General features: G+C 38.6%; 2 protein-coding genes across 2 annotated transcripts; both read left to right on the top strand.

The window, feature by feature from the left end:
* Positions 1 to 735: 735 nt before the first annotated feature.
* mnx2a (motor neuron and pancreas homeobox 2a) lies at positions 736 to 2,885 on the top strand (the record flags this gene model as incomplete). Its single annotated transcript, XM_079465167.1, has 3 exons — positions 736 to 1,159; positions 1,939 to 2,099; positions 2,244 to 2,885. The coding sequence occupies 3 exons, from the start codon at positions 736 to 738 to the stop codon at positions 2,589 to 2,591; spliced, it is 933 nt and encodes a 310-aa protein (XP_079321293.1). The 3' UTR covers positions 2,592 to 2,885.
* Positions 2,886 to 4,953: 2,068 nt separating this feature from the next.
* Positions 4,954 to 21,625, top strand: cfap65 (cilia and flagella associated protein 65; the record flags this gene model as incomplete). Its single annotated transcript, XM_079464983.1, has 30 exons — positions 4,954 to 5,025; positions 5,540 to 5,709; positions 5,802 to 5,904; positions 5,993 to 6,159; positions 6,384 to 6,583; positions 6,683 to 6,807; positions 6,901 to 7,123; positions 7,229 to 7,494; positions 7,582 to 7,770; positions 7,987 to 8,367; positions 8,452 to 8,589; positions 8,695 to 8,934; positions 10,268 to 10,492; positions 11,036 to 11,182; positions 11,353 to 11,518; positions 12,255 to 12,386; positions 12,491 to 12,704; positions 12,774 to 12,902; positions 13,098 to 13,274; positions 13,358 to 13,424; positions 13,532 to 13,642; positions 14,370 to 14,561; positions 14,748 to 14,897; positions 15,018 to 15,152; positions 16,789 to 16,905; positions 16,985 to 17,122; positions 17,702 to 17,922; positions 20,731 to 20,973; positions 21,190 to 21,324; positions 21,490 to 21,625. The coding sequence occupies 30 exons, from the start codon at positions 4,954 to 4,956 to the stop codon at positions 21,533 to 21,535; spliced, it is 5,019 nt and encodes a 1,672-aa protein (XP_079321109.1). The 3' UTR covers positions 21,536 to 21,625.
* Between the last annotated feature and the right edge of the window lie 144 nt (positions 21,626 to 21,769).

Raw genomic sequence — 21,769 nt, 5'->3', positions numbered from 1 at the left:
TTTTGCAATTGAATTTGTGAACATTGCTATTTCAAATGTACTACACGTTTTCCTGAAATTTCTGTAATTCTTACATTTTAATTTATTTATTTTGATAATTCATAAATTGAATCGTCGAGTAAAGTAATCCTCAAATATGATTAGGTAAATGTTTGGCGTGCTGTCCATCACTGGAGGGGCTATATATTTGTCGTTGTTTTATTCTATTATTGTCAGGTCAATTTAAATAACAAAATCATGCACCAAAATAATTTATGATAGAATATTAGTGTTTTTGTGGCCAATTTGTAAATATTTTCATATTAATTAAAAGGCCAAAGAGCAAAAGAAACAGTATAAAAGACGCTGTGGTGTTTATTTGGAAAAACGAATGCGAAATGAAATAATTAGGATGTATGGAATGTTTCTTCACTCTAAGGGCGTCACAATGAACCAATCAGAGTTTGTTTAGGAGGAGCGTGTTGGAGGGCGAGACGGTCAAAAACGGATGTCTGCACGCACACCTGGCATAACGTTGCTTCGGGGTATAAAGAGAGTCGGAATGAAAACACAAATACATTAGACCGCAAGAAAACATACAGAAATTATCTTAAATAATTGTAAGAAAATGTTCCTGACTGTCGGAACAGAGGTACATTTTTAATTATTTTAAACTTAAGTGAACAAGATAAAAGAAAAAGTTATAATATAATATATTTAAACTAGCAGAATATCTGAGCCTGAAAATTTGCCACTATGGATAAGTCAAAAAACTTCCGAATTGATGCTCTGTTATCAGAGAGCTCGCAGCGGATAGTTCGGGAGGATTCACCGGGACTCTGCAATGACGGCACTGACATCGACCCTATGACATGCAAACGGACAGATAATTCTCCTTCTCGAGCGTTTCAGCTTCACACAGGGGTCATACCCAAACCGGGCGTCTTAAACATTTGCCACCCAGGATTAACATCTTTTTCTCAAGGGTCGATCCCAGGAATGTATCCTTCACCTATGTACTCCATCGCAGCGCTCGGTGCGCAGCACCCTACTTTCGCATATTCTGGTTTTGCGCAGCAGTACCCGGAGCACCTGAAAGCAGCAGCCGTGGCAAGTTCTTTCCCGCTGGAGCATTGGCTACGGACAGGGCTCATAATGCCTCGCATCGCCGACTACAGCGGTATGTACATTAAGTCCATCCTGCATTAAATTATAAACATGCATTATTATATTGTTAATGCTGTTAATATCCTGGATGACGAGAATGTAAACTTTTTATCAAGCAGGTCGGAGTAAACATTGTCTGAATAATGACACTTTAATTGCTATACCGCATCAATAGGCTACTTTTCATAAAGCACCAGAATTTTTCAAAATTAATAGGCCTATACATATGTAAGTTAAATTTGTTAAAATATGTTAACAACACTGCATATTAATGAACCTGATTGGTTGTTTCATGTAACACTTAATCTTTTGTTTATGCTAACTTTTCAGTTATTCAAACCTGCAGTCTTTTGTATGTATCTCATCAAAAACACAATAAAATTAACTCACAGGCCATAAATATTGTCAAGCATAACTGAATCAGTATTTACTGCTAACGGAACTATAATGTAAGCTTTTTTATCTTAAGTCTTTTCATAGCGTAATAAATGACAACTCCATTAAAACTGCCTTCATCCAACGAAAAAGCATAAAGAAACACTTAAACCAGTCTGAGCTTCATCAATAAAACTTTCTGGTAGCATTTATTGAATTTTCATTAAGTTAATGGTGCTCTCTGGTGTTTTATTGTCACGCAAAAGCAATATCTCCAAGCCCTGTCATCAACAATAAACTGAAGTACAGCTTTTGTCATTTTTTTTTGGGGGGGGGGGTGTTGTGTGGGGGTGGATATGTATTTGTTGCTGCTCCTCAAGTTTTACAAATGCCCTTTCCCCTCTCTCTTTTATTCAGGAGCTCCTCAGCCTGGTTTGATCGGAAAGTGTCGTAGACCACGTACAGCTTTCACCAGTCAGCAACTGCTAGAGCTGGAAAACCAGTTCAAACTCAACAAGTACCTGTCCCGACCCAAACGCTTTGAAGTGGCCACATCTCTCATGCTGACTGAGACACAGGCAAGTGGAAACCTTGCTTAAGATGTGACTGACGGAAAATCAGTTATGATCTGCCAGGACTGACCAATCTATAAATCATCATTCATATAAAAACTGACAAATACTTGTCAATGCCAATGAGATGTGTTGTTATATATTTTCCAGGTGAAAATTTGGTTCCAGAACCGACGGATGAAGTGGAAGCGTAGCCGCAAAGCTAAAGAACAAGCTGCACAGCTGGAAACAGACGGCTGCAAGTCAGGCAATAGATCAAAGAAGTCCAAAGATCTCAGTCGCTGCAGACAAGATGATGATGAGGATCTCGATGCAGAAGAGGAAGATGACGAAGAAGAGCAAGAATTTCAAAAATCTATGAATGTTGGTGTAGGTCTACCTCACCCTTCAGACTTCTTGCATCACAGCTCAGAGCTGAGTTACAGCTCACATAGCTCTTACTCTGATGATGACCTAGAAGAGATCGGAGGAGACCGAAAGATCAGACTCGGGTTATGAGGAACTGATGACACCTGTACATTTTGTGAAAAATGTCCGTTCGTTAATTAGACAGCTAACTGCTTTTAGGTTTTACTTCCCTAATCCATAAAATCCAGCATCTAAGGAGTGAAACTGTGGATGTTGAAACCATTCTTTAAATCTCACCTGTTCGTGAAACATTCATTAATGAATATCGAAAGGACATTTGCAGTCATAAAAACACTAGTGACATTTAAAAATAATAAATGATAAAGGTCTTCCAGTTTTTTTGCACTTAATAATTTTTCTTAAAGGCTGCTTGTAAACTGCAAGTGTAAACTGCTCCAAAACTAACATGTTTTTCTTATGAGATCAAAATCTTTATATGTTACATTTTGGTTGACAAATAGTGTGAGCCGTTGAACCAAATGCAGAAGCCTTTGCAAGTCACATGTTGACACTTGTGCTGTACATAAATGAAACATCTTTTCTTCAATAGAATGTAGGCAAGCGTGGATGCTGATGATCAGAAGATTGTCCAGAGGTCACAGGTGTCAGATTCTTTCGCTAACCATTGACTGAAGAACACAGAGGAACTGTTAAATCCTTTGCAAATATTGAACAAGGGTAAACTGAACAGTACATTATTAAGTCAATTATTTTATATCATGTTGTTGCTCTAGTGTTTTTAATGTTATTTAACTGTTACAGATTATATCTAATTTATTCAGCTAAAAAAGAGATCAGGACTGTGTCTGTGTGAATTTTAAACAATGTTGGTGAAATAGTATTCGGAAAATAGGGAAATAAACACAAAGTTCAAGATAAAAAGACAGAAGTCATTTTTTTCTCACTTACAATAATTAAATAATTTTGTAAGGAACATGTGTGTTTGTGTGACTGGAAGATCTGTATTAAGATGAGTGAAAGGTTTACAACTGTAAATGTAAATCTCACCTCTCAGGCCCATATTCATTATCCCTCTCTTTTCTTTTTAACCTCTAGCTGACATAGACGGTGATTAAAGAACAGATGAATCTGCAGTGCATTATAAACAACATGGGCACTGATATTTATGACCACAGCCTTTCAAATATGAATTACTCATGGGGGATTACTGATAGGCAAATAATTAAGTTAATGAAGGAGAAGGAAAATAATCTACTCCTTATGCTGATGTCACCGGGCCATTTAATTTGCGAAAAGATGAATTACCTCAGTGACCAAAAGAGCATTTTTACAGGGGTGTGGTGTAAGGCCAACAATTAAATATGAACGCAGAGGAGGTGCAGTCGTGTGTCTCAGCCAGGACACATTTATATGTTGATTAAATGCATTGCAGCGAAGCGAATAAATAATTTGCCAAGTAAGCTCGGGCACTCAAGGAAGCAAACTGAAAACATGAATCATGCATTTGGAAAATTACACCTGCAGGTCCTTCACCTGAGAAGGTCGACTTAATGTGGTGCTGCACAGACTTATCGGCGTATGACATCAAAACACCGCGAGAGGTAGTTTTCTATTTTACGCCGATCGGTCTGAGCAACGCCTCATTCAGTCGCATAAAGTCGAACACAATTGCTGTGTGTGTTTTGTCCCTCGTCGGTGTCTGTCGTTGTCATGGGGATCCGATACACAACTAAACTATCAGTCAAACTTTCAGAATGACACACGTTTTTCCATCCGTTTTCCCCATTTTTGATAAAAACTACATAGCGTGAGGTAAGATAATTTTAGTATTATTCTTAAAGTAAAATAAAATATAATTTTGCGGGGTTTGTGCTTTAAACAGACAACAAGATACGGCAATTATAAGTCAATAACCGTGAAACACCAGCGAAGTGCGTTAACGTTAGTTTCTGTGGCAAAATTAGATACGAATAATTTAATAGATTCCGTATTTATCTAGGCCTATAACGTTAATTGATTAAGGCGATCATTAAATTAAATTAGACTACATGTACATGTTGTCTAAACGTCAGTCATTTTAGAGAACTAAACATAAAATGGTTGTACTAGAACACCCACTGCATCACTTTATCAATAACATTTACTTTTACTATCCTCTCAGGCAATCACATTTGCTGTCAGGGATTTCCTTTAGGCAAATTACTTAAGTAGATATAGGTAAAGAATTGAAGTGGCAGGGTAAAAAATGTACACTTGCCTTATTTAACCAGAGACAAGCGCATAACAGATCTTGCTTTTGCATTAAATGGATAACCGTTGAGTAGACCTAGGCTAATATAAATATACAATGTTACATTTATTTAGTATTAGGGTTTAGGCCTATAATTCATTCAATTACTAGATTGATCTTTGATTTTGAAATTGTATGGAATATTTGAATCTCACAAATTTGCCAACACATTAACCACACTTGGTCATTGTTTTAGTTGCAATGTTGACCGATTATCCATTGGATCCTCTGAACTCTGGTGTCTTTGGAATCACACACAGCCCACATAGAAAGGTAAGAAGTGTCATTTTGAATGGAGTAAAAATTAGTCATCACTTTACTTTTGTGGGTCAACATGGATATTTTTTCTTCAGTGTCTGGGGCCATCTAAACCTCATACCTCCCTTCATTCTAAAAGGACAGTCCAACCCTTTGACTACAATCTAAATGCATCCTTTCCAAAAAAAATTTTTAATTCTGTTTACCCTGTTACTCTACAAACAACAAGATATAGGTATAGTTCAACATTAAAACCACCCCTGCGGAATACAGTCAGTTAATTGATCGGGTTATAATCGTGTTTCACCATAGCACGTTAACGTGGCTTTTTGCAGCCAGTCTGCCGAAATGCTTTGCTGATGTGTAATGCCACCTGGTGGAGCAAAATGTTAAACTATGGCAAATTTGAAGGCGGACGATTCATGCTCTCCTTGAGTTGACTCACTTATATAATTAAACAATTCGTAAAGTAATATTAATGATGCAAATTTGTTATCTGTTTAATTATGAATTGCATTTCCGTTTTTAGCAAGTGTCAAGCTTTAGGTCAGGTGGTGCTCGGAAGAGATCCCAAAGCTGCTTTTTTGGAGTTGAGACCCTGGCTGAGCTGGTTTGGGAAGGCTGGGAGCCAGGGCTGGAATATACCAAATCACTTTCTCTTAAAAGCATACATGGAAAACTTCAAAAACTTAACTTTAGGTAAGTTAAAGCTCCAAAGCTATTTATTCCAGAATGTGTGAATAAATATGTACTGACAAAATATTGACTGATTTCTGTATGATAAATTTCAGACCTCCTGTGTCCAAGTTCTTCAACACATTGTTTCCACAAACTATCCTTCTGAGCCCAGGAACATCTTTTTCCCTTCCAATCACTTTTCAGCCGGTTGAGAAAGTAAAACAATTTTTTACAGTAGAAAGTATCTCATTTTGCCTGACTATTGAGTGTTTTCATTGCATTGCTTTGTTCTTTGCCTTTCCAGTGTGAGTACATGGACACTATAGAGTTCGAGGGTAAGGAAGGGTCATTCCAGGTGTCTCTGCATGCTGTAATTCCTCACTATGTTTTGGAAGTACCAGACACTGTAATGCTGCCACCCTGTGCCGCCCAGCACAGCTCCCAAACCAGCTTTGTCTTCCGTAACTCTAGGTATGCAAGGATGGAACATACATACGGCTGCTAAATGATCTTCAGAGGCTCTTCTAGGTGGTGGCTAAGACAGCAAAGATTGCAGATGCAAAAATATACTCTTGTTTTAATTTGATTTTACTTGTATATGTACAACATTTTTCCACTTTTCTGATGAGTTTACTATTATTCTAAACCATAAAATCAGGGACCCTAAATGTTTGAAAAATAGTGTATGTTTTTAGTAAGTTGCAGACTGGATTCAGGTGGTCTGTGGATCATCCGTTTCATCTCTCCCCTGAGACTGGACAGTTAAAACCTGGAGATGAGTGCAAGGTTCAAGTAGAGTTTAAACCAAAGGGGGTTCTTGTGTACCAGGCCGAGGCCCGCTGTGCTTTCGGTGATGATGGGGAGAACAGCTGTACTGTACTTCTGCATGGCCTATGTGAGTACATGAAGCTTTAACTAGCCAATTTTGAGAGTTTCATCTTATAGTTCTCTCTTATATATTAACCAAGTGTAACCTTTAAATTCCTGTTTATAGCCAAGTACCCTCATCTCCAGATCAGCAGCGCTGAGCAGGAGGAAGACTGTAAGGTGCTTGAGTTTGGCAGTGTGGCAGTGGGAGATTCTCTTGAAAGGCACTTTGAGATCTACAACCCGTCCGCTGTATGATTCCCTTCCTTCTTTCTTTTCTTATTTAAATAGCTTATTGCTCATATACATCTTCTTTCTTTCACAGTCAAATTCTCTCTGTCTTAGGTTAGCACAAAATTCACTCTTTCCTGGTCTAGACGACCGGCTCATATGGACACGGTGTTCCGCTGTGAGGTGCGCGAGGGGCAGATCGCACCTCATTCAGTGTTAAAAGTCCCTGTGTTCTTCTCCCCACTTATGGTGGACTGCAGAAGTGTGGACTACCTCTGTCTTACCTGTCTTGGTGCTGTAAGCAAAGATCAGCTAAGAGTGTCTGGATCCTCCATAGGTAGGTATTCCTACAGTCAGTAGTTGCAGTTTTTAATCAACACTAATAATACATTTTATGAATCATCAAATTCATATATCATGTTCTCAAATCTGTCTACTATAGGACCAATAGTATTTCTAAGTACCTCTGTGTTGGACTTTGGCTGTGTTGAGGAGGGCACGGAGGTCACTCACACGCTACAGATAATAAACTCCTCTGCAGTATTGGCTTATTACCAGTTTGATGTGAACACTGGCCACAGTGTGTTCAGCGTTGACCAACCTGTCGGTACCCTGCCAGGCAACAGCAAACTCCCCTTGCGTGTGAAGTTTCGACCAAACCAGCCTATTGCTCATCACAAGATACTGACCTGCTTGCTTCTACACAGGGTGGGTTGGTAGATATATCTGTATGTCTCTATACGTGTGTGATGAATTAGTCTAATATGTGTTTGATTACGCTGTTCTTCCTTAAAGGAGCCTTTGTTTCTGGATTTGATTGGCACCTGTCACTCAGAGCAGTTGAAGCCAGCCATTTTAAACCCCAGACACTTGAATGTGTACAGATTAAATCTGTTAAGAGGACTCACCTGTTACCCTCCAGACATACTGAGTGCCATGCTGGAAGAACATAAACTGAAGCTGGATGATAGCGGAGCTTTGCAGGTGTCTTTTATGCAGATGTTTGTCTGTTCAACATAATGTCACAGGAATTGCTAACTATTTTACGAGGTGGCTGACTTGTATGAATTCATATAAATGATATATTGTAGTATGTGTTAGTAGGTATAGATCTGATATAATTAGATGACAGCGAATAACTTAGCACAGACACTTGGCCATGTAGTATAATAATAGATCCTGTGGATCTTCCTGCTTTAGATTCCAGCAGAAGATAACTCCACGCCTCTCTACAGTCCACGGAGTCCTCTAGAGGAGTATTTCCACAGTAATTCAGCACCTGAAGCAGAATTTGGTCTTGAAAATACATCAACCCCATCTAAGTTCTCTAGCCCCCATGTTACCGCACAACCGTCTGAGCTCCTTTTTTATGATGGCACAACAACTAAGTCAGTCTCCATAACCAACCACACAAAGGGCAAGATCTGTCTGGCGTGGACTCCTGGGACAAACTGTTTCTCCATCTCTCCTCCCTCCTGTGAACTGAGCCCTCTAAAGTCCACAACCTTCAGAGTGACATATGTCACCAACCAACAGAACAGCTTCCATGCAGAACAGCTTGAGTGTTATGCTTTTTACAAGGTAAACTGAGATGAATGTGAGCATATTTTTCAGAGGCAATAGATCTGTTACTTGCTTTTTAATGGTTGATTTTGTTATCCCCAGGTTCTGAAAGACAATATATATGTGGATGATCACACTTTGTGTCCACCCTGGTGCTTTACAGTCAGGGTGAGCGGTCACTCCTTTCAGCCTGGAAAAGAGCATTTCATCCCTAGCTTCTCTCTTCAACACTCTCAAATAGTGAGTCTGGCAATGTTTTTGACATACTGTTTAATCTAAATATAACATAGTTTATGCTGTCTACTTTGAGTTTGAAAACTGTCCATCTCCCTGTGTCCTGTGTAGGTATTTCCTGCACTGAAACAGGTGTCATACCGCAATATTCTCTTGAAGAACACAGGGGACCTGCCACTGACCTTCAAACTGGACTCAGAGGAGTGTCCCTCAGTATGTGTGCTGCCACCAATTGGTCTGGTGCCACCTGGTCACCACCAGATTCTCACATTCAGATCGACTCCATGCCAGGATCACCCTGCCAGTATGCCTTTGACATTGAAGCTAAATGCCAGCCCCAAACACACACAGGTTAATACAGTCTCCTTCATGGCAGTATAATAGCTAGACCAAGCTGTGGGCCGTAGCAGTATTTCTGGGGGGAATGCCATATAAAAATGTACAAATATTCAATAAAAGTAACAAATTTAAATTTAAGACGTGAACTGACTGTAGCTTGTTATACACTTTAATATCATATGTGAACAGTATGCTATGTAGACTTAAATGTTATTTGAAAAAAAAAAAAATGTTTTCATCATCACGGCATTTGCCAACAAAACACAGACATATGACTTAGTTTGACTTACCGCGTGTGGTTCATGTCTGCGCCTTCTATCAGTTGTTATACCCACCGTTTATATAGCATTCATCACCGAAATGCAGTAGGCAAGTAAACACAAACGGCATTGATGGGCGTGCTTTTTTACATGCTGTCTGGAAGATGGCAAACTTTCTGAAACCCGTACGAACTCGCGATGTGAATCAAGCACAGACATGTCATACTTTCAACAAGTTGACCATTTTAAACCTGAGAAGCCAGCATTTTTAAGCATGTGTCCGAATGCATGAAATAGTATGTTACCTCCACTTTAAAAAACTTTATAGTTTTGTGCAGTCAGAGAATTTACTTTATTCACTGCACAAAAACTATAATTCCTTAGTATTTTCTCTGATTTTCCAGTAAAAATGTCTAAAAATCTTAAATAAAGATACATTTATTAAACATTTAAAACAAGCAAAAACATTTAAAATAAGCAAAAATATTTCAATGTGGTAAAAGAAATTCTAAACATATTTACTGAATTAACTGAAACGTGAATTGAGCGTTTTGTTCAACCCATTGGCAGATGTTTTCGCTTGTTTTAAGTAGAAACTGAAAAATATTTAACATTTTTAAAAATGAAGAATAAAAATCTTAAAGTCACTTTTATCATTGCTATATTAATTAAATATTTTTTTACACATTTGTACTTGACAATAAGGCAACAATAAAGCGTAAGATTTTACTTATTTATTTATTTTTGCAGTGTTAAACATATTTCTATTTGTATTATATTCATCTTTTTTTACCCCAATGTGTTTTGGTGGGTCCGTATTTGTGTGAAGTTTGGGAAATTCAGAGCTAGATAATCCTGTCATGTGCATGTATTCTGTGATATCTGCTTTTTTTAACTCCGTGGTTCTATTCAAGACATTTAGTCAGTTGTTCAACTGAAGCCCCAACTGAGCTACTTGGATGAGTAATGAAATGTCTTGAACTACAGTTAAAGCAACCAAAGCTGGGTCTTTATGAGAATGAAATCGCTGAAATAGGGTGCTGGACCATTTCTTACAGAATTTCTACAATTGAATCTTTTCGCAGGTCCTGAATGTGGTTGCGGTAGCAGAGAAACCTTCTATGGCTGTGGAGGAGGGTGGAAGTCTCTTCTTTAAGCCCACGGCAGCGGGCTCCTGCTCTGAACGAACCCTGTGGGTGAAAAACTTGAGCAGGATGCCTGTGGAGTTCCAGTGGAGGCTGTGTGGATCTGACCAAAGAGTTCTGTCTGTACTTCCAGATTCAGGGACACTCCAACCCAATGAATCCAAGGTACTGCTGCCATATTTGTGTGGTAACTGTTAGTTCTCTTTTTCCCCCTTAAAATCATGTACCAGCCTACTTTACACTAGTTTAAGATTATTTAACCTTCAAACTTTTCTGGTATATTTTTTATTCAACAAACAAAGTATAGATGTTCTTTCAGAGCAACCCAGAAAAATGTTCTTAATAGCCACAAGTCTAACTGGTCTCTAAGACAGAAAGCTTTCAGACAGCAGTCTGATTCAGACAATATTTGTTCCTACAATTTACATATTCCTAAATACTGTACCTACACCAACAATGTTTTGCTAATAGCAGTAAGTGAATGATCATGACAGAAAGACAATATTTTACAGTATTTTTACTGTGAGCAGCGTGCAGCTGAAGAAGTTTAACAAAAGGAAATTATTTATCGACTATAATAAATCGGCCTCCATTTTATTATCATAAAATTCAGTAACATTAAAAATGACCATTTATCGGCCGATACCGATAAGGCCGATAATTTATCGTGTATTCCTGAAATAAATTAAGCGATTTGTTTGATCTTAGGTACAGAAGTGGTCTTTTGCTCCTCAGGAAGAGATGATGTACAACCTGAAAGCTAGTCTTATGTGCTGGCCTGTTCAAACACCAAAGTGCAAGAAGTCCCGTCTTACAGTTAAAGCAGTCGGATTGGCATCTAAAGGCTGTCTAGAGGTGTGTTATTCAAATATTAAGACTTTATTTGTCAATAGATCTGAAATATTGCTGCTCAGATTGTAAGTTGGGACAATTTGTTATATATATATATATAAAAAAACGAGCACATTCACTTGTGGGTGATGTTTGTGTGATTTATCTAAATATTCTAAAATGATTTATCTCAGGCAGAGCATCCTATTATAGATCTGGGTGAGGTGCTTGTTGGAAGCTGTAAGTCCTTTGATCTTCCTCTACTGAACAACAGCTCCTGTACCTTCAGTTACTGTCTGAACACACAGCAGAGCATCACTGTTACAGATCTTCCTGAAGCCATGATTCAAGATCCTTTGGGTAGGAGATTTGTACTTTGATTTGGTTCGGAATATACAGTATGTAGAAAGGTTTCATTACCAGAGCCACATTTCCGACACATTTAACTGTAGTTGTTGTACAGGGCTGCGTTTCCTGATAATGTTGTCTCTTAGCGTGCTACAAAGACTCTAAAGGTACACCTTAACTCCAGTTATACCTTTTCTAGGCGTATACACTTTCTTACGTCCCACATTACCAGGTGCTGTCCATGGCGGTGGTGCTGAAGTAATGGATATCGATCGCTACACTAACTGGCAGTATGGTCATTTATATAAAAGGTTTTCAAACTTTGGGTCGGAAGGTAACGCAAAGGCACTTGCTGTTGCTGTGAATTCAAAAAGTTTATTCCAGCATACTGTGCTTTGATATTGGATGCGAAAGCGGCACATTTACTGTGCAGAGCATGTAGTTTATGGCCGCGTTTATTAAATCATAAAATTTAAATCAACAATATTTATTCATACTTACAATATCAAGGGGATTAATAAAAAGAAGTAGGCCTATTCCATAATTGTGCAGCCCTACAATAAGGTATTTTGATATTGAACACATAATAACGATAAGGTACAGATTAAGGTATAACTTAAGAAGGACGTAGCGATAAGAAGGTTCCAGTATATACCCTTAATGTCATGTAGCCACACATTCATTACAAGGGCGGTGGAAATACCATTCATCCTTGATCTTGGTGAAACACGGCTGTATTGTATTTCAGTCATGGAGATGGAGAGTGAAAAGGGAACCATTCCTGCGCACTGCAGGCTACAGGTCCGCTGCACTGTGAAACTGGCTCGCAGAGCCCATTACTGCTGGACCATCGGTTACTACATCATCAATGCATCTGGTAGTGTACAAAAACAATGCTGTGTATGTTAAATCTGCAGTTCTGGGTTTAACAGCATAAACTCCTTTGTATCTGTTAACCAATGTGGAATAATATTTCTTCTACAGGCTCTGTGGGTGAAAAGCCCCAGTCAGTGTGTCAGGTGCAGGCAGAAGGCGTGTACCCCACACTTGAGGTGACAGATGTCCGTAGCTGTGGCAGTGTGGAGAGGCTGAGCAAACTACAGCTCTGGCACTTCTTCAATCTGGACACACTCAATACTTGTCTACGCAGAGATCCGAGACCATCTGAGCTTACCTTCAGGGTGCCTACCAGACACAGGTAATACTTTAGGCTTTACCTGTTTTACAGTCTTGTGCTGTTTTTTATATCTATTAAAACCTCCTGCAGTCTTCGACGCTGTCCTGCTGTCTTTACCTCGGCCACGATGGATTTCAACTTTAGTGCGGCTCCACTAAGCTCAGAGCCTTCCAGTATTCTGCTCATGTTTAAGAACACTGGAAGTATACCTGTAGAATGGTGAGTATCTATGACATCATTATGACCAGGTTTCACACCTTCGGAATATTATAATAAAATTACAGATTAATTTGTCTAGCTAAGGCAACATTTATAGCTTTTCTGTATTTAAAGAATCTTTGGTCTGTTTAAGTGTCTTGATACAATTGTCTTCAAGCAATATGATGGTTAAAATGGTCTCCCTCTGGCTCCCAGGTCATTTTTGTTCCCAGAGGATCAACAGATTGAGCTTGAACACTGGGCTGAGAATGGAGATTTCAGCCCTTCTGAGCTTCACCTGATGAAGGTTCAAGACCACAGACTCTTCTCCGTCTCTCCACGCTCTGGTAAACTCCAGCCCAGCCACCAGAGGGCAGTTCAGTTCACATACAGGTCAGTCCATAAGCACAACCCTTGTCTTTACTGAAGTGTTGTGTTGTTACAAAAAAGTAAGATGTATTATGATTTTTTTGCAGACATGACTTTGTAGGAACAAATAGTCTTCCTGTTCTGTTGAAACTTTCACATGGAAGAGAGATACTGGTGAAACCAATATTTTTTCATAGTTTTGTCATCAAAACTTAAAAAATATATATGTAGACGTTCGAAGAAAATTTTATTTTAAATATGTGCATGATCTTTTTCTCTAGCTACATTTTGTAGGTGTAACTGTGGAAAGAGATAGACGCTACATTCATCTACCTTCAAACAGACACTCATTTGCCCCTGTGGCAATTGGAGGGTTCAGCCCACCCACGCAGGTCAATCTAACTTCTGTACACTTTCAAACCCTTCACTGATGATACTCCGGAGCTATGATGTCAGATACAGCAGAAAGGGAAGCATACACTGCTGGCCAAAGTTTGAAAATACTTATAGCATAATGTAAAGAAAGTTGTGTTTCACTTATAATGTTTCTTACCAGAGATGGTCCTCATAACTTCAGACGTGTATTTAATCGTTTTTGTCTTTTATCACTAATACTGTACTTACATACCAGGTTCCAGACGTAGTCACCCATCATCGCTTCATCCTGCCTTCCCTGTGTTGGAGACATTTCTAGAAATTTCTGACAGTGACAATTGGAAAATATTTCAAAAATATTTTTTTGCAATATTCTGATAAACTCAAAATTTACATGAGTTAAATATACACCAAAACAGTGATACTACATGAAAATAAATATTACCACAGTAATTAGCAACACATAATTATAAAGAACAATAAAATTAAAACAATAAAAAGGCGAAATGTTTTTTTCAGTCAGAATATTAATTTATTTCTTTAGAAAACATTCTTTAAATGAATGACCAGACCGGAAATTTAGAAAACGCTGCCAATAAGAGTCCAGAATAGATGGGAACACTGAATGATAAAATGACAAATTAACAATTTTGCAAAGAGGTGTCTACATTGAAAATGTATCAATGTATTAATATTAATAATTATATTAAAGAATGAGTAAGCGAACCTAAACTTTCTGCCCAGGTGTATGAGCTGTATAACGCAGGTGCTGTCCCACTACGATACCACATCGACACCATTCCACTGGAGCAGCTGATGGAAGAAAACTTCAGTCACCCTGTCTTACAGTGTCTTAACCCTGACGGAGATCTGGAGCCAGGACACACTGCCCTGGTGGAGTGGATTTTCTCTCCACTGGAGGCTAAAACATATAGTGTTAGTTAGTCCTTCACTACACCCTTAAAAATTAATTACTACCTCTATTAGGTTTTTAAATATCAGTTTCCATACTGGTCCAGGCTGAGTTACTGTATGCTGGTTAGTGCTGGTTTGGTGCTAGTCTAGCCACTAAGTTGTGTGCTGTAAGGTCAAGCACTGAGATTTGTGCCATATGTTGTATAGGTGGACATTCCTATACATGTGCGGGAGGGAGACAGCATGTTTGTTACCTTTGAGGGCCATGGTTTTGATGAAAGACACTCAGAACCCATTCAAGTTAAAGATGGTTGTATTATTATGCCTGGCACTCAAAACATCCCAGTACCTGGACAGGTAAGAAAAGACGGCTGTGCATTTATATAATGTGCTACTGTACACACATGTGTGTGTTGACCATTATGTCAATAAATGTCCTTGTATTGTAGGAATAGCAACATGTGTTTGTGTGTGTAGGTGGTGTTCCTGTCACAGGAGAGGGTGTGTTTCGGTGATATTCCAGTGTGCTCTCGAAGTACACAAATAATTTTTTTGACCAACGTCTCACATACAGACCAAGTCTTGTATAAATGGAACGTCTACTGCAAACAGGTGGGTAGATTTAAAGAAATTGTTCCTGCAGAATTTTTTATTTTATTTTGTGTAACACTAAAGTCTTTATCTTTCCAGAGAAAAAACTTTGAAATAACAGCCTCATGCAAAGCATTCTGGGCACCAGAAATCCACAAAAAGCTTTTTCAGTTTTTTTCCAATTAGATTCCCAGAATGCTTTGAATGAGGCTGCTATTTTATAGTTTTTTTCTCTGGAAAGATAAAGACTTGTTAATGTTTAATGATCAATTATCTTTGAACAAACTGTTGCATAAATGTAAATCTACAGTAAGTTACTGGCAAACTGCTGCCAGTAATACGGTAATTAATTCAGATTTTTTTTAAGTGAATTATTTACTGTATATGTGACCCTGGACCACAAAACCTTGTCTTAAGTAACACGAGAATATTTGTGGCAAAAACCAACAAAACTATACTAGGGCTATTGCCCCATACATAGTGATACCCCTGCAGGGTCGTCCCGTATGTTGAATTCCTCACTCCTGATTTCCCTATTGTTAAATCTGTGACCTCCCTGCCGGTGGTTGTCCCACCTCGGTTTTGTCCCCCTATTTTCTCACATATTATTCTCCCCACTGGTGAGGCCATGTTAGTGTCTCCACATGTAAGCTCCCCTAGTGGTAGGATGTGGCCTCCGTAAAACACTCTTCAACGAGGAGAGCAGTGTTTACCCAGTTTTACGGCTCCAGACAGCGCTTCGCTACTAGAGGTGAACGCCACTGTCCGTGATGACCGTCAGTACAGGCTTCTCAATATGACCACTACTGATCCACTGGAAGATTACGTCTCGCAGTACCGCCCACTTGTGACACGCACATATTACCGATTTTTCAAGCAAACCGTACCCCATTCCGAACTAAACTTCAAGTGTGAAAGCTACCTAAGAATTTCTGCTTTCGGGTTTATCTACTCTCCACAGCATCATTACAGCAGTTAGCCAATAAGGAGCATTAAAACAAACTGTTTCTTCTTGGTAAGAGCTGCTACGGCGCATCTGATTAACAACTTAGAAGACTATTTTCTCAAAAATAAATTTGTTGAGTTTTAAGTTTAGTTGGGCCAAATATTGGCCTATTGTTACATATCCAGACATCAATGACAAGCTCATTTGTTTAGCTTTCAGATTATTTATACATCTCAATTTCAAATAATTTGCCCATTAGACCAGGGTCCAGGGTCACATATGTGTTCAAATACCTGACGGATCAGTTCTGATCTCTTTTCTCTTTACTCTTCAAAAAAGAAAATCCAACTTAGCTCTCTACTGTGGTAGGCTATATGAGGCCAGTTTTAGATTGTATTTATACAATATTGTCCCAATTGCTGGATAAAAGCGTCTGCTAAATGACTAAATGTAAATATATATTGATACTTTACAACCATAGCTTAGATTTACATTTATTCATTTGGCAGACGCTTTTATCCAAAGCGACTTACAAGTAGCTTTTTACAGTGACACATTACTGCAGAGCAATCAGGGGTAAGGTGCCTTGCTCAAGGGCCCTTCAGTCATGACCTGCTGGTACTGAGATTCGAACCTGCAACCTTCACAATCACAAGCCCAACGCTCTAACCACCAGGCCACAACTGACCTTGTTTGCAATTTTGAACGTAGACTGTAAAGATACGTCCTGAGAGCGGCCGTCTAGCGCCAGGGGAGAGCGTTCTCACCATTCTGACAGTACAAGCTTCAGGCAGCCCCACTTTTTATCAGCAAGACCTCATCTGTGAGGTGACACATACTCATAAAAGTACTCACACTCATATTGTATGTAATACTTTAACTAAATGCTTGATGCTCTCACTGACAGATCATTCTTGAAGAAATGCTAATAAAGTATCACAAAGACCTTCAAGACTGGGAGGTTGATGTGAAGAGACAGAAATATGAATTTACTATCACTGAAAAAGACCTGATACAAGAAGGTCAACGGGATAGGAGCACTCAGGTCAGAAATCTTGTTTGGAGGTTTCATCTAATACATCTTCATCTTCAAATACGGTACCATTTCACATTCTATAAACAACTTTAAACTTATGAATTCATGTTCTTGAATCAGGCAGGTGCAGTGCTTAAACCAAAAACTGGTGCAAGAAAATATAAGGTACATAGAGAAATATGTCTTACTTTTTAGTCTTGAACTCCTTTGGATATTTACTTTAAATCGCCCCGTAAAAAAATTATTTTGCTTAAATTGTCTTAGATGAAAAGTTGCATCTTTTAGACTTTTTCTTCAAACTAAAGTATTATCTTTGGTGGATGTACAGAGGACTCATAAAAGAGAAACTTGAAGCCTTATACCTCGCACATTGTTTTGGCCACAATTCTCTACAATGTTGTTAAATTATTTGAACACCTCAATAAACCATAGTTGGTTGATAAAATGATATTTAAATTCAATCAAGTTTTACTTGGAATGATTCTTTAAATGAAATAAAAAAATTGTAAGTAAGGCTTATGTATATTTATGCTTTTTATCACAGTATGTTAGTAAATGAAAGACTAATAATGACTTTTCACGTGGCAGACAATTCCGCCCATCCGTAGCATTGACCAAGTGGAGACTCCCTCCACGAGACCCAGTCAGGCTAAAAGAAAATCCCAGCAGCAGACAGGACAGGAAAGTAGAAGATGTCCTGAGCCCCCCAATCCTGCATTACTCCACTTGGGTGTTACTGCTCGGTCACACACCCTAATGGAGTACCAGTCACATTTCCCAACTCGATTGAACACTCATTATATACACAGGTACAGTACGATTCAAATCTGACAATAAACAACTGGGTAACATATTAAATTTGTAACTCGAAATAAACGGAATGTTTCAAGATAAGAATCACATGCTTTTATTAGAAGCATACCAAGTAGACTAATTTTTCGATTGATTTTCCAATGTAATTTTTACTTCAACTTTTTTACTACAAAATTTTCAAAAATGGATGTTTCTCTCCATAAAAACACGTGGCTCTGTCATGATCCTGCCACAAGATTAGGAAATCAAGACATAAGGAGGCAGAACCATCACACATCTTTTCTTACTTTTTTAGAAACTGAAGTTAAACGTTCTTTATGAAATAATTTAGACAAAAAAGGTCCTTCCATTGCAGCATGAAGCATTAACCAGCACAGTCAAGCACAAGCTATACTGAACAAGAACTAAGTTCTAACAAGACTAAAATGAAAGGGTGGCATGTGTAAACACGAGAAAATGAGTGAAGGAGATGAGTAATTGTGTAGACAGAACATAAAAACAGGAAATAACCACAGGAAGTAACTAAGGCTGTGTCTCAATCAGCTCCCTTGCTCCCGAGGTGGTGAATCAGTATATCGTGTACACAGGTTCCGCCACTGGTAATAAGGGCCCTGGCTCACTTCACATTGGGACACTGTTCACTTATTTTCCTGTGATGTGACAGCTTAAGCACATTGTGATAATTCATAGCTGGTAATTATCAACAACAGGCAAAATTGACGTCTCTCTTGCTTTGTTTTTTTAATAATGGTTGAAATACATATGACAAACACTTTGTTTTGTTAGATATTCTTGCACAAACGTGGTCTAATATTAAATTCAAATGATAAGTAGATTGTGTTCCCTGCCTGTCTAACAATGTGTGTTTATACATAAAATGACATACATTTTATTTTCAAAAGTTCTGTTGCGTTTATTAAGTTTATTGAGTAGCCTCGTGCAATTTTGGTTAAACAGCTTCCAAAAATGTCAGGTGATTTCTATGGAGCAATTTTAGTCTCATTAATTATTCACTCATAAAACAAGATGCACACATGCGAAAACAGTTTTGTATGCATAAAACCTAATTTACGTGCACATAGTATATATTTACATTTACGAAAAGCAATTCACGTGCGTAAAACAAAACAATTTTCTCTTCATGTAAAACTTTCGAAAGGTTAAAATGTACACGTTTGTATTGTTATGCGAATGTCCTAATCGTCACACATGTGTGAATCGCATTGGACGTGTGTGTGTGTTTTTTGAGACTCTCCTGGCAACGCAACCCCTACCACTTGGGTTGTCGTACTCGTTCAACTATGTAACGTTAGCCTACAAAACAAAATATGTGCCGCCTGCACCAAAGCTGCGCAGAGCCCTTCTCATTGAGTCCTGCGCCCTCAGTGGGTTGTGATTGGTTGAATGGTAAGCTTGAATCTGATTGGCTAAAGAGTACGACAACCCAAGTGGTAGGGGTTGCGGTGCCAGGAGAGTCTCAAAACACACACACACACACACACACGTCCAAGGCAATTCACACGTGTGTGACGATTTGGACATTTGCATAACAAGACAAACGTGTACATTTTAACCTTCCAAAGTTTTGTGCGCAGTTGTATGTTTTTCGAAACGTACTTTGTGAGAAAATAGTTTTGTTTTACGCATGTGAATTGCTTTTCGTAAATGTAAATATATACTATGTGCACGTAAATTAGGTTTTATGCATGCAAAACTGTTTTCGCATGTGTGTATCTTGTTTTACGCGTGAATAATTAATGAGACTAAAATCGCTCCATAGATTTCCGGTAAGGGACCATAGGGAGTGTAGATGCTCCCCAACTTTTGTATTGCATTGTGGGAATTTTAGGGAACAAAAGTAATCAGTGCTCTGGAAGGATTTTGTGAACGAGACAGCCTTTAAAATGGCCAACTCCCTGATCAGTGCCCTGACTACTGTACAGGGGAGCTGATTGAGAGGCACCCTATTAAACTGAACAGGAATCAACAAAGTATTAAAAAAAAAAGGGCAAAAGAAGAATATCAAAATAAAACTATTTGAAACTTAATGAAGAGAGAAAATTTGACAAAAAGAAAGCAAAATTAAGGCACTTTTATTGTAGCACATAGGCTTTTAAAGTTCACACATTTAAATAACTGTCGCCTACCTGTGGTACAGAGAAAACATTTTGATTTACTTTTTGTATGGAAGTAATGATTATTGTTGTTAGCGATAGTATTAAAAATAATTTAGATGAGGGTTTCTTTATTTTAGAGAAGCTGGTGGAGCAGAAGTCGAAGTGTGACGTTATAAAACAATAAGCCCCAAGAAACAGGGGGTGCAGTGGATTTTAGCATTGTTAGGCACGACACGAAATAGAGACGTAACAGGAAATAACACAGACACAGGGGCACGGTGGCACATTGATACTTAGGCTATGGAATGTGATCACCAGTTACAAATAAGGTATTTTATAACTGGTTAGAAAACCAATCAGAATCAAGGACCAGAACTGACCGTTTTGTAATACTTGGCGATCCTATGAATACTTAGGTGCATGCAGCCACAGCCTTCACAGTCTGACAAAGATCAGAGCTGCCATTTCCGTGAAGACCTGCCCCCTCTTGCCCACGGTCCGGAGAGAGAAATCATCACACATGTTCTCAACTCTGTACTATGGTATCTTCCCCTTTTAAATATACATACTGTATAATACTATTTTAAAATATATGATAAAATATTTATGTGTTTTTATCTATACTTTTAACATAATAGATTTGTGTTCTAAAAAGTCCTAATCGGATGTCACTGGCTTCTCCTACAGGAGTCTTCTAGATGATCCTCAGTTCCAGCAGTCTCTGACCCAGCTGCAGCCTGCCACGCCTGTCCCCACATCAGCCCCCTCAGCTGCCGGTAGCCAGGACCCTAAAGAAATGACTGGTGTGTTCCGTGCTCCTCCAGCAGACCCTAACACAGAAAACCCCAGCACTGCAGACACACAGAAGATGAGTGAATGTGACTCGAATTTACCCGAGGAAGAGTTAAAGATGAAGGAGTCCATTTGCAGGTGCAAATCAGACAGCATCTTATTTTATGTTCAAAATAATAGATTTGATCTGATTTAGCTTAAGAGACAACTCTGTTTAAGCTGTTCATAGTGTTGGTTGGTGGTGACGTAATTTTCTGTCTGCATGTCTGGTTCAGCTTAGCAAAGAAACATTAAGGTCATTACTTTCATAATTCAATTCGTATCCTAGTTACTTCTCGGTTTCTTTTTCTGTAGGTTGCCTGAGTTTTGTGACCTGGTTGAGGACATTTTGCTCAACACTCTACAGAACCTAATGATGGAGGCTTTCTTGGGCGAGCTGGTGCTGACTGCGCGACCACGAATCATTGTTCTTCCCCCTTCTCCTGCTAGGTGACATGTTTTAATTAATTTCACTTTATCGTTCGGCTTGTCACAATAATTCATTCTTACAGTAGTTTCAGGGTTTGTTTTGCGCGCATTGTATACAGTATATATTAACCTGTATATATTACTCCAAGTGGTATTTTCTTAGATTCCTATGTAATGTATTTTTAGAAAAACAAGAGAGTCCAGTGCCGAATATAGGAGGAGCAGGGAATGACAGCACCAGTACCTCTATGGCAACTCTGGCTGTATTTTCACAGAAGCAGTGAACTTCATTTAATTCTTATCACTGTATGACATTTGAGTCGAATTAAACTGTATTCAAAATCACAGACTTTCTTTGTTTGTTGACAAAGTCTCTCTTAATGAACTGGTAAAATAATCGTCTTGTGCAAGGTCCACATTAGTATTTTAAGAAGACAAAGTTTGCTGAATGTTGTAATGTAAACAC

This window comes from Barbatula barbatula, assembly GCF_947034865.1.
Source record: "Barbatula barbatula genome assembly, chromosome: 9".
Classification (NCBI taxonomy): domain Eukaryota; kingdom Metazoa; phylum Chordata; class Actinopteri; order Cypriniformes; family Nemacheilidae; genus Barbatula; species Barbatula barbatula.
The sequence above is the reverse complement of the archived record's forward strand: the minus strand, read 5'-3'. Positions and strand labels throughout refer to the sequence as shown.